We start from the raw sequence: 12071 nt of genomic DNA, 5'->3' as shown, positions 1-12071 counted from the left end.
ACTGATTAATATAAACAAGCCATTTAAACAATTTTTTGGCTTCCTTCATTACGTGTATCTAAAAAGGGTACTGCATGTGGACTCTAAGCACTTGCCATTTCTAAAATTTTATTAGTTACAACAGTCAGTACATAGTTGTCTACTAATACAATCCCAATATAATTACCTTCATGTTGGGAACGTGTACCACATCCCCATACTGGTCTTTTGTTTGAACAGTGATGGTGGTAGGCCAACCACAACGAATATCATCCTTATTCAGAATCAAAGATGTTTTCTGAGGATCAGCATAGGAATCTGGCTGAAGCCACCTAGCAGTAAATGAAAAAACCAAGTAAACAAAAAACCAAACATTCATCAACATCTTCAATGATTAACATGAAACTAAGCCAAATGAATAAAACTTGTATCAAACAAAACGCTAAAATGGTATCTTCATTTCTGATTCAGTGATAATGACCACAAGTGTATCCCTTGGAAATAGTTAATGACAAATTCATTAAAAAATATACTGAAGCATATAAGATTTCTGATGATTACAAATAAAACAGAAATAATTTTAAAATCAGGAAATTTGAAATTTTAACTATAGCTGATTTAAAATAAGCAAGAAAATGAATTTAAGTTGCATATACTTTGAAGTCCCAAATACACTCTTTAAGGGAGGCCTGCTGAATTTGCCAACCTGAAAGCCTGGAAAAGAGCAGGGTGTCTGTCAAAGCAGGGACAGAAGTGACATTCTGCTTGCTGGAGAGCAAGCAGGTTAAAGATATGTTGTCTATCTTCTCTCTTTTTTTTTTTTAACATCTTTATTGGAGTATAACTGCTTTACAGTGGTGTGTTAGTTTCTGCTGTACAACAAAGTGAATCAGCTATACGTATACATATATCCCCATATCCCCTCCCTCTTGTGTCTCCCTCCCACCCTCCCTATCCCACCCCTCTAGGTGGTCACAAAGCACCGAGCTGATCTCCCTGTGCTATGCGGCTGCTTCCCTTTACACAATTTCTTAACTACCTTCCCTCTCTTCCATGTAAATTTGGCCTATTTTCTGTACTTTGTGATATCCATGCCTGAATTCATGATCATCATATCCATGATCTACATTCAAGTTGTCCTGTGAGATGAGTAATGAGTAATTCTGCCATGCATTACATAAAAAGTCCATAAAGATAGCACAGAGGCTGACTTAAAAGATTTTCTATTCTTCTCCAATCACCATTTTGGTTTTTAAAAACTAAAGAGTAATCTCTGTAGTTTTAAAATTAAAGCCAGAAAGAAGTCAGATTTCTATATTTACTAGGAAAATCACAAGTCAGCATATTTGTTCTTTTCATCTTCACAAAAAAGCAGACAGCAACAAAATAAATGAGAACTCCATAACCTCAAATGATTTAATTTAAATTCTAAATTTATATTTGCATTAATTGTAGATTTGGAAAAAACTCATATTAAAATAAATATAGGGATAAACTTAGGAGTTTAGTACAGATATTAAATACTACCATCAAGTACACAGACTTCTCAATTTTACCAGGTGTTCTACATATTTTTAACAACTATTATATATTTTTAAAATACTTTGAAATATTAACTACCACTTTATACTTCGGCAAGTCCAAAACACATAAACTAGATTATCTTAGGCAGCACTGTAACATCCTAACGACTCCCCTCTCATTTCTCTTCAGAAATGAAGACTGAGGCAAGCCCTGAAAGGAAGTCATTGTAGTACTTAATATACATTACCTCGCAAGCCTTCCACCACTTGAGCCTGGGACACAAGCAATAAAATCATCCAGAAAGGACTGTTCATTGCTTTGGATTTGAAGTGGTAAGTTTCCTTCTAGTGCCTCCAATATAGTTGGTGAATGAGAAAGTGCTAAACCCTTTCCAAGAATACCAGAATGGGTTTTGCACACCTGTTGGGTAAAAGAGAACATTTGTATATTTTATTTTTTTAATTTATTTTATATATATATATATATATATTCTTGTATCATATAACAGACTATTTTTTTCGAATTTTATTTTTTATACAGCAGGTTCTTACTAGTTATCTATTTTATACATGTTAGTGTATATACATCAATCCCAATCTCCCAATTCATACCACCACCACCTCCCCACAACCCCGCTTTCCTCGCTTGGTGTCCATACGTTTCTTCTGTGTCTCTAATTCTGCCTTGCAGGCTGGTTCATCTGTACCATTTTTCTAGATTCCACATATATGTGTTAATACATGATATTTGTTTTTCTCTTTCTGACTTACTTCACTCTGTATGACAGTCTCTAGGTCCATCCATGTCTCTACAAATGATCCAATTTCGTTCCTTTTTATGGCTAATACTCCACTGTATATAAGTAACACATTTTCTTTATCCATTCATCTGTCAATGGGCATTTAGGTTGCTTCCATGACCTGGCTATTGTAAATAGTGCTGCAATGAACATTGGGGTGCATGTGTCTTTTTGAATTATGGTTTTCTCTGCGTATATGGCAGTAGCGGGATTGCTGGGTCATATGGTACTTCTATTTTTAGTTTTTTAAGAAACCTCCATACTGTTCTCCATAGTGGCTGTATCAATTTACATTCCCACCAACAGTGCAAGAGAGTTCCCTTTTCTCCATACCCGAGAGCATCTGCTGTTTACAGATTGTCTGATGATGCCCACTCTAACCAGTGTGAGGTGATACCTCACTGTAGTTTTGATTTGCATTTCTCTAATAATTAGTGATGTTGAGCAGCTTTTCATGTGACTCTTGGTCATCTGTTTGTCTTCTTTGGAGAAATGTCTGTTTAGGTCTTCTGCCTGTTTTTGGATTGGCTTTTTTTTTTTTTTTTAATATTGAGCTGCATGAGCTGTTTATATATTTTGGAGATTAATCCTTTGTTGATTTGTTTGCAAATATTTTCTCCCATTCTAAGGGTTGTCTTTTCGTCTTGTTTATAGTTTCCTTTGCTGTGAAAGAGCTTTTTAAGTTTCATTAGGTCCCATTTGTTTATTTTTGTTTTTATTTCCATTACTCTAGGAGGTGGGTCTAAAGAGATCTTGCTGTGATTTATGGCAAAGAGTGTTCTTCCTATGGTCTTATATTTAATTCTTTAATCCATCTTTAGTTTATTTTTGTGTATGGTGTTAGGGAGTGTTCTAATTTCATTCTTTTACATGTAGCTGTCCAGTTTTCCCAGCACCACTTATTGAAGAGACTGTCTTTTCTCCACTGTATATTCTTGCCTCCTTTGTCAAGATTAGTTGGCCATAGGTGCGTGGGTTTATCTCTGGGCTTTCTATCCTGCTCCATTGATCTAGATTTCTGTTTTTTGTGCCAGTACCATACTGTCTTGATTACTGCAGCTTTGTAGTATAGTCTGAAGTCAGGGAGTCTGATTCCTACAGCTGAGTTTTTTTCCCTCAAGATTGCTTTGGCTATTCAGGGTATTTTGTGTCTCCATACAAATTTGAAGATTTTTTTGTTCTAGTTCTATAAAAAATGCCATTGGTAATTTGACACGGATTGCACTGAACCTGTAGATTGCTTTGGGTAGTATAGTCATTTTCACAATGTTGATTCTTCCAATCCAAGAACATGGTATATCTCTCCATCTGTTTGTGTCACCTTTGATTTCTTTCATCAGTATCTTGTAGTTTTCTGAGCACAGGTCTTTTACTTCCTTAGGTATGTTTATTCCTAGGTATTTAATTCTTTTTGTTGCAATGGTGAATGGGATTGTTTCCTTAATTTCCCTTTCTGATCTTTTGTTCTTAGTGTATAGGAATGCAAGAGAACTCTGTGCACTAATTTTGTATCCTGGAACTTTACCAAATTCATTGATTAGCTCTAGTAGTTTTCTGGTGGCATCTTTAGGATTCTCTACGTACAGTATCATGTCATCTGCAAACAGTGACAGTTTTACTTCTTTTATTCCAGTTTTTATTCCTTTCATTTATTTTTCTTCTCTGATTGCTATGGCTAGGACTTCCAAAACTATGTTGAATAATAGTGGCGACAGTGGACATCCTTGTCTTGTTCCTGATCTTAGAGGAAATGCTTTCAGTTTTTCACCATTGAGAATGATGGTTGCTGTGGGTTGGCTGTATATGGCCTTTATTATGTTGAGGTAGCTTCCCTCTATGCCCACTTTCTGCAGAGTTTTCACCATAAATTGGTGTTGAATTTTGTCAAAAGATTTTTCTGCATCTATTGAGATGATCATATGGTTTTTATCCTTCAATTTGTGACTATGGTGTATCACATTGATTGATTTGTGCATATTGAAGAATCCTTCCATCTCTGGGATAAATCCCACTTGATCATGGTGTATGATCCTTTTAATGTGTTGTTGGATTCTATCTGCTAGTATTTTGTTGAGGTTTTTTGCATCTGTATTCATCAGTGATATTGGTTTGTTATTTTCTTTTTTTGAAGTATCTTTGTCTGGTTTTGGTATCAGGGTGATGGTAGAATGAGTTCGGGAGAACTCCTTCCTCTGAAATTTTTTGGAAGAGTTTGAGAAGGATGGCTGTTATTTCTTCTCTAAATGTTTGATGGAATTCACCTGTGAAGCCACCTGGTCCTGGACTTTTGTTGGTAGTAAAATTTTTAATCCCAGTTTCAATTTCATTACTTGTGATTGGTCTGTTCATATTTTCTATTTCTTCCTGGTTCATTCTTGGAAATTTATACTTTTCTAAGAAATTGTCCATTTCTTCCAGGTTGTCCATTTTATTGGCATAGAGTTGCCTGTAGTAGTCTCTTATGATGCTTTGTATTCCTGTGGTGTCCATTGTGACTTCTCCTTTTTCACTTCTAATTTTATTGATTTGAGTCCTCTCCCTCTTTTTCTTGATGAGTGTGGCTAAAGGTTTATCAGTTTTGTTTACCTTCTCAAAGAACCAGCTTTTAGTTTTATTGATCTTTGCTACTGTTTTCTTTGTTTCTATTTCATTTATTTCTGCTCTGATCTTTATGATTTCTTTCCTTCTACTAACTTGGGGTTTTGTTTGCTCTTCTTTCCCTAGTTCCTTTAGGTATAAGGTTAGATTGTTTATTTGAGATTTTTCTTGTTTCTTGAGGTAGAAGTGTATTGCTATAAACTTCCCTCTTAGACCTGCTTTTGCTGCATCCCATAGGTTTTGGATCATCATGTTTTCATTGTCATTTGATTTCTTCAGTGATCTCTTGGTTATTTAGTAATGTATTGTTTAGCCTCCATGTGTTTGTATTTTTTATGCTTTTTTCCCTGTAACTGATTTCTAATCTCATAGTGTTGTGGTCGGAAAAGATGGTTGATAGGATTTCAATTTTCTTAAATTTACCAAGGCTTGATTTGTGACCCAAGATGTAATCTGTCCTGGAGAATGTTCTGTGTGCCCTTGAGAAGAAAGTGTAACCTGTTGTTTTTGGATGGAATGTCCTGTAAATATCAATTAAATCTATCTGGTTTATTGGGTCATTTAAAGCTTGAGTTTTATTAATTTTCTGCCTGGATGATCTGTCCGTTGGTGTAAGTGCGCTGTTAGAGTCCCCACTATTACTGTGTTACTGTCGTTTTCCTCTTTTACAGCTGTTAGCATTTGCCTTATGTACTGAGGTGCTCCTATGCTGGGTGCATATGTATTTATAATTGTTATATCTTCTTCTTGGATTGATCCCTTGATCATTATGTAGTGTCCTTCCTTTTCTCTTGTAACATTCTTTATTTTAAAGTCTATTTTATCTGATATGAGCATTGCTCCTTCAGCTTTCTTTTGATTTCCATTTGCATGGAATATCTTTTTCCATCCCCTCACTTTCAGTCTGTATGTGTCCCTAGGTCTGAGGAGGGTCTCTTGTAGACAGCATATACATGGGTCTTGTTTTTGTATCCATTCAGCGAGCCTGTGTCTTTTGTTTAGAGCATTTAATCCATTCACATTTAAGGTAATTATTGATATGTATGTTCCTATGACCATTTTCTTAATTGTTTTGGGTTTGTTTTTGTAGTTCCTTTCCTTCTCTTGTGTTTCCCACTTAGAGAAGTTCCTGTAGCATTTGTTGTAGAGCTGGTTTCGTGGTGCTGAATTCTCTTAGCTTTTGCTCGTCTGTAAAGCTTTTGATTTCTCCATTGAATCTGAATGAGATCCTTGCTGGACAGAGTAATCTTGGTTGTGGTTCTTCCCTTTCATCACTTTAAATGTATCGTGTCACTCCCTTCTGTCTTGTAGAGTTTCTGCTGAGAAATCAGCTATTAACCTTATGGGTTAACCTTATGGGAGTTCCCTTGTATGTTATTTGTTGTTTTTTTCCTTATTGCTTTTAATAATTTTTCTTTGTCTTTAATATTTGTCAATTTGATTACTGTGTTTCTCGGCATGCTCCTCCTCGGGTTTATCCTACCTGGGACTCTCTGTGCTTCCTGGACTTGGGTGGCTATTTCCTTTACTATGTTAGGGAAGCTTTCAACTATAATCTCTTCAAATATTTTCTCAGGTCCTTTCTCTCTCCTCCTTCTGGTACCCCTATAATGCGAATGCTGGTGCATTTAATGTTGTCCCAGAGGTCTCTTAGGCTGTCTTCATTTCTTTTCATTCTTTTTTCTTTATTCTGTGTCGTGACAGTCAATTCTACCATTCTGTCTTCCAGGTCACTTATCTGTTCTTCTGACTCAGTTATTCTGCTACTGATTCCTTCTAGTGTAGTTTTCATTTCAGTTATTGTATTGTTCATCTCCATTTGTTTGTTCTTTAATTCTTCTGGGTCTTTGTTAAACATTTCTTGCATCTTTTCGATCTTTGCCTCCATTCTTTTTCCGAGGTGCTCGAACATCTTCACTATTATTATTCTGAATTCTTTTTCTGGAAGGTTTCCTATCTCCACTTCATTTAGTTGTTTTTCTGGGGTTTCATCTTATTCCTTCATCTGGTACATAGCCCTCTGCCTTTACATTTTGTCTATCTTTCTGTGAATGTGGTTTTCATTCCACAGGCGCAGGACTGTAGTTCTTCTTGATTCTCCTGTCTGCCCTCTGGTGGATAAGGCTATCTGACATTTTAAAATATAAAACTTTAATTTCATGAATTTTTTTATATTTGCACCCAATTTTAGATAGGCCTTTTTGGGGAAATAATTTTCTTCCCATGCCCCAGTGCTCCTTTAGCCTATAAAGTAGAAAACTTTCAGGAGGGAAAAACTTGGGATACTATTTCCAGTGTCTTTCTTCCCACAAAAAAGAAGTGATTTATCAGAGATCTGCATACTAGATGCAATGGTGCATCTCCTCCCATTCTAGCTTTCTACATGTGCCACATCCCTCTTTGTCAGGGCCAGGGCTCCCTTTCGAAGACAGCTGTAAAGGTCTCCCTCTTTTTGTGTCTCCATTACTGGTAGCTATCCTGGGTACGTTGTGTTTGTTCTCTTGGGCAGGTGGGTACCAAGGTCCTGACTTGGGCAAAAAGTAGATGGAAGTCTGACTGTGGCTGCACATACACTGCATTAGCCTGTGTAAGCCTTATTAAAGTTAAGGAAAAAAGGCAGATAAAACTGAAATTTTAGTTCTCACCTATATGAGAAGCAAGCCTTATATTTTGGAAAGACTTGCTTTAAGGGCTAAAACTCTAGAAAAATTTTAATGACCATATAATAAATTTCAAAACATAATAGTTTTCATAGAGAAGGATTATATTTCCATTTCTATCAATTTCTACCACAAGTAACTTGTGCATTCTATAAGCCATGCAACTTCAAAGTCGTAATCTTTAAAGTCAAACAGACTTGAGGTCAAATCCAGACTCTGGACAAGCTATTGCTGTGTGCTCTCGAGCTAACAAGTTACTGACCATTCCTGAATCAGTGAAATGCATAAACTGGTGATCAAATGATATCTCTTCCGTGGTTATTATAAAATTTAAATTAAATAACACATTTAAATGCCCACCATCTGCCTAACAAGCAGTAGGTGTTAGACCATCACAGTGACGACCTTACATGCCAAAACGGTGGGTACTTTGGGAAATCACTTTTCTCTTTACAGGGGTACAATAAAGACCTCTTTATATCTGGCCTAAATGACATTCTATAAGCCGTAATAATCCCTGTAATGATAATATGAGGTACTTGATGGTTTTCCTTAGCTAGAATGTTATCTGACACATAGTATGTTTATTAAATATTTTTTTAATTAATTTTTATTTTTTGTATCTTAAGATACAGAGATTTAACTTTTTTAAAAGAAAAAAAAACAAAAGCTGGTGGGTTTTTAAGACACAGACGTTTCTTAACATTATTGAGGACGCCATGACTCCCTATGATTAGAGCACAGTGATCAAGATCATGGACTTTGTCACCAAACTGCTAGAGGTCTAATTCTAGCCCAGCTGCTTACTAGCTGTGTGATTCTGGGCAACTTAAGTTCTCTGTGCCTCAGTTCCCTTACCTGTAAATAAGAGTCTCTAATTCATAGGGTTGCTGTGAGGACTAAGTTAAAAATATGAAAAGTGTCTGGAATAGTAAGTGATAAAGTTAAGATCAAATAAATGTTTGTTTTTATTATTACTGCTGTGATCAATTCATTTCAGAAAATAAATAAAATGTAAACCACTAACTCTAAGTATTGATATTAGAAGACCTGGATATTAGACTTTATCTCCCAGTTAGCTGAATTCTTAGATAAATCACAAAACGTCTCTGAACTGAAGTTATTATAATTGTAAGATACAAGAGAAAATACTGACCTCAAAGTGTAATTGCAGAAATAGACAAATAACGTCAAAGACATGGTAAACTATAACATGCTCTACAGATGTTATTTAAATTACTATTCCTAACAGCTTTTTCCCCCTTTTTCTAACTGGTCAATAAAACTTCTTTCAAGATCCAATTTAAATGTCCAATGCTGGGCAAAGCCTTCCCCTGGACCCTTGGCACTTGGTAGCTCTTCTTCCTCCAGCAGGGCTTTCGCCTTACTCCAGAGTTAACACCCACCACACAGGTACAACACGGGCTCATGTGGTGGGTCTCTCCAATCAAGGGGAGAAATTATGAGTTATTTATCTCTATAACTGCCAATTATGGAATGAAATACTTCATGAATGAGTGCTATGTTCAAGAAAAATAAGGTTGATCTGAGTGAAAATTCTGCTTAAAATTAATGTACAAAGTTTACCCTTACAATTATCAGGACAATACCTGTAATGCAGCCTCTTCAAGAATTTCAAGGTCTTCTTCTAATTCATTACCTGTTGTATAAATGAAAAGGTTTACTAAAATATAGTCATCCTTACTTTATCTTTCTAGTCTTCTGCATTCATGACATCTTTCCCACAAATTTGATATTCCAAATTGAAGAGAACTATTATCATTCTGGATAAATCTCAGTGGTTTAAATTTTCAAATGCTATTTTCAGTGTGAATATAAGCTGTAATTCTCAAGACAATACTCAAAAAGCAACCATCAAGGAATTTTCAAAAGATATATACTATATTTATGTACACAAATGTGTATTTTTGACTTTAGCGTATTTACTTTTAGACCAAAAAAAAAAAAAAGAAAAATGAGGGAACTGAATTTTCAGAATCTGAGCCTTTCTAGTTTGGTTATATTGTAGAAGAGCTTTACCTTTAGTAAACAACAGTTACTTAGAGGAAAATGTAAGATAGTGACTGTATTCTCTAGCCATTTTCTCCTTTACTGCTTTATGTAGAATATATTTTATTTATTGAATTTTCTTTGATAGTTTAATTAATTCATAAAATATTACTACTAAAGTAATACATATTCAAAGCGAAATATTCAAAGTATGCAGAAGTGTAGAATGAAAAATTCTGCTACCACTCCCTTCCAAAGATAAAGAGTGTCAACAGTTTCTTATGTATTGTTCTAGAAATTCTGTGTGCAAATACTATGTATGTACATATGTGTCAATGTACACACATGTGTACGTTGTGGGCACATACACATATATTTATATACTTACAATATAATGTTCACAAAAATGGGACCCTCTGCTGCAGCTTGCTATTCTTAATTAATATAACTTGGACATCTTCCTTGGCCAGGACATAGAGGTCTACTTTTTTGTTGCTGCTTTTTAACAGGCTGCGTACATCCCAAATGACAGGCATTTTGGTTGCTTCTAGGTTTTATAATCACAAATACTGCTATATTAATCTATCTTACAACATACCTTTTTTGAGCATTTGTGCAAGTATGCATAAAAAATTGCTACATCAAAAGCTACATGCATGTAAAATTTGAATAGCTGTTGACACATCTCCTTCAAAGAGGCTGTGCCATTTTCCCTCATATGAATAGAACACAGATGTCTCATTTCCTCATCATGTGTCAACACGAAGCAGGAACAAGGGAACAGAGAAGGTTGGAAGGGAGCAGGAAGAGGAGAAGATTTAGATAGGGAAGAAAGGAGTAAAGAAAGAGAAGGGAGGAAAGAAAGAATAAAGTGGGAAGGGTAGCCCCAGAGGGAGGAGATACAGATGCACTTTTGGAGGTGAGAATTGGGGAAATACAATAATAATGACTTTTATTCCCAACTACTGTAAAAATAAAATGTTTGACCATGGATAAACATCATGGAATTAGTAAATATTTTAAGCCTTATTTTCATCTTTACAATTCTGATAATAAATCAACTCATGTATCACACAATTCCGTATCCTAGAAATAGGTGCTCTTTGGCCATTGCCTCACTTCTCTGTTGTGCATCACAAGAAAACTCTTCTAAAGAGCCATCTACGTTCAACCTGACTCCCCCTCCTGACTTTCCATTCTCTCACCCCACTCTAAAAGTCCTTATACTTCTCTCCTTTTACTGATATATATGTATTTCTTCTTGAGTATATAAATAGCCAACAAGTTTAACCCAATGACAAATTTTAATTGCTTTCTCAGTTTCATTAAAAAATTCCACCAATATACACTCTCCTGAGGTTTTACATCTACCTCATTGGCTGCTGCTTCAGTCTTTCCTGCAGCCTCTTCCTCCTGTTCCATTGGCCTTTGAAATTTTGACAAGTCCCAGCTTTGACCCTTGGCTATATTCTCTTTCTCATTTGCATTCTCTTCCTAGCTCATCTTTCATATTGTTCTTTCATACGGTCTTTAAATGCCAACTACGTCCAAATGACATTTCTATTGACTTGTCCCCTGAGTTCCAGACAATGAGCATCCAATCGCCTATCTGATACGTCCACTAGGATTTCTGAGAGATATCTCAAGCTTTTGGTTTAATACTCTATTTCCAGTGCTTAACCCAGGGCCTGGCACATAGCATGTATGTACACAAGAAAGTGCTTGTATGCATATACGTGTGTGAATAAAAAAACTAGAGAGATACTCTTCAGTCTCCATTTAAAAAACCCAAACAACCAGTATATTAAGCAGTTGCTCATGAATGTACGTGACTACTGAATTCATTTTGCTAATCTATTTTCAGAATGTTCTGTGATGAACATATTCTATTCTTAAAATTTTTTTTTAAATCATAAACAAACACCGAGTACTTGACCACACTTACCAATAGGAAGTGCTAGATCCTTTTTCATCAAAGCTGCTGCACAAACCCCACCAAGATTGGCTAGTTCTTTTTCCAACTGAATGACTCCCTGGAGAATTGCAAAAACAAAATCAGATGGTTTAAAAAATGTTTGCAAGATGAAATTTTTGAAAGATGATGTGGATTATCAAAAAAAATGTGACTTGCATTCAAGTGTAATGTTTGAAACTAAAAGGAAGCATATGTTAGGAGCTAATGGTTAATTAAGAGTGTAAGAGATTTAATATTATGTCTCATGCTGGTTGTAAGTTTCAGACCTACAGGTTCATTGTCCAAAGAATTTTTCATTCATTACTTTGAAGGAACATGATCGCTCTTTCACCTTGACTTTTTTTTTATTGTATGATTTGAAACATTTAGAAGAGATACTAAGTTAGTCCCATGGTGAAATTAGGTTCTATAATTTACTTAGAAAGGTATAGCTACCAGAGCAGGTTTGGAACAGGCACAACTATACTAAGTCTTTAAAGGCTGGGTCATGTTGCACAGACTCCATTCTCTTCACATATTAAAAGTA

The 12071-nt window shown here is 35.5% G+C and overlaps 1 protein-coding gene across 1 annotated transcript in view; it reads right to left on the bottom strand.

Annotated features, from left to right (window-relative positions):
• The window catches only part of MYCBP2 (MYC binding protein 2), a 272440-nt gene that overhangs the window by 97284 nt on the left and 163085 nt on the right, over positions 1-12071 (bottom strand). The window contains exons 43-46 of the mRNA XM_027116051.1: positions 11516-11603; positions 9171-9220; positions 1751-1923; positions 167-311 (exon numbers count right to left, since the gene is read on the bottom strand). Of these exons, the coding sequence (XP_026971852.1) occupies positions 167-311; positions 1751-1923; positions 9171-9220; positions 11516-11603 (456 nt within the window). The remainder of the gene's footprint in view (positions 1-166; positions 312-1750; positions 1924-9170; positions 9221-11515; positions 11604-12071) is intronic.

The sequence above is a fragment of the Aethalodelphis obliquidens genome, unplaced genomic scaffold, assembly GCF_003676395.1.
Source record: "Aethalodelphis obliquidens isolate GAN/ISIS:26980383/991018 unplaced genomic scaffold, ASM367639v1 scaffold15, whole genome shotgun sequence".
In the NCBI taxonomy this organism is placed as follows: domain Eukaryota; kingdom Metazoa; phylum Chordata; class Mammalia; order Artiodactyla; family Delphinidae; genus Aethalodelphis; species Aethalodelphis obliquidens.
The sequence above is the reverse complement of the archived record's forward strand: the minus strand, read 5'-3'. Positions and strand labels throughout refer to the sequence as shown.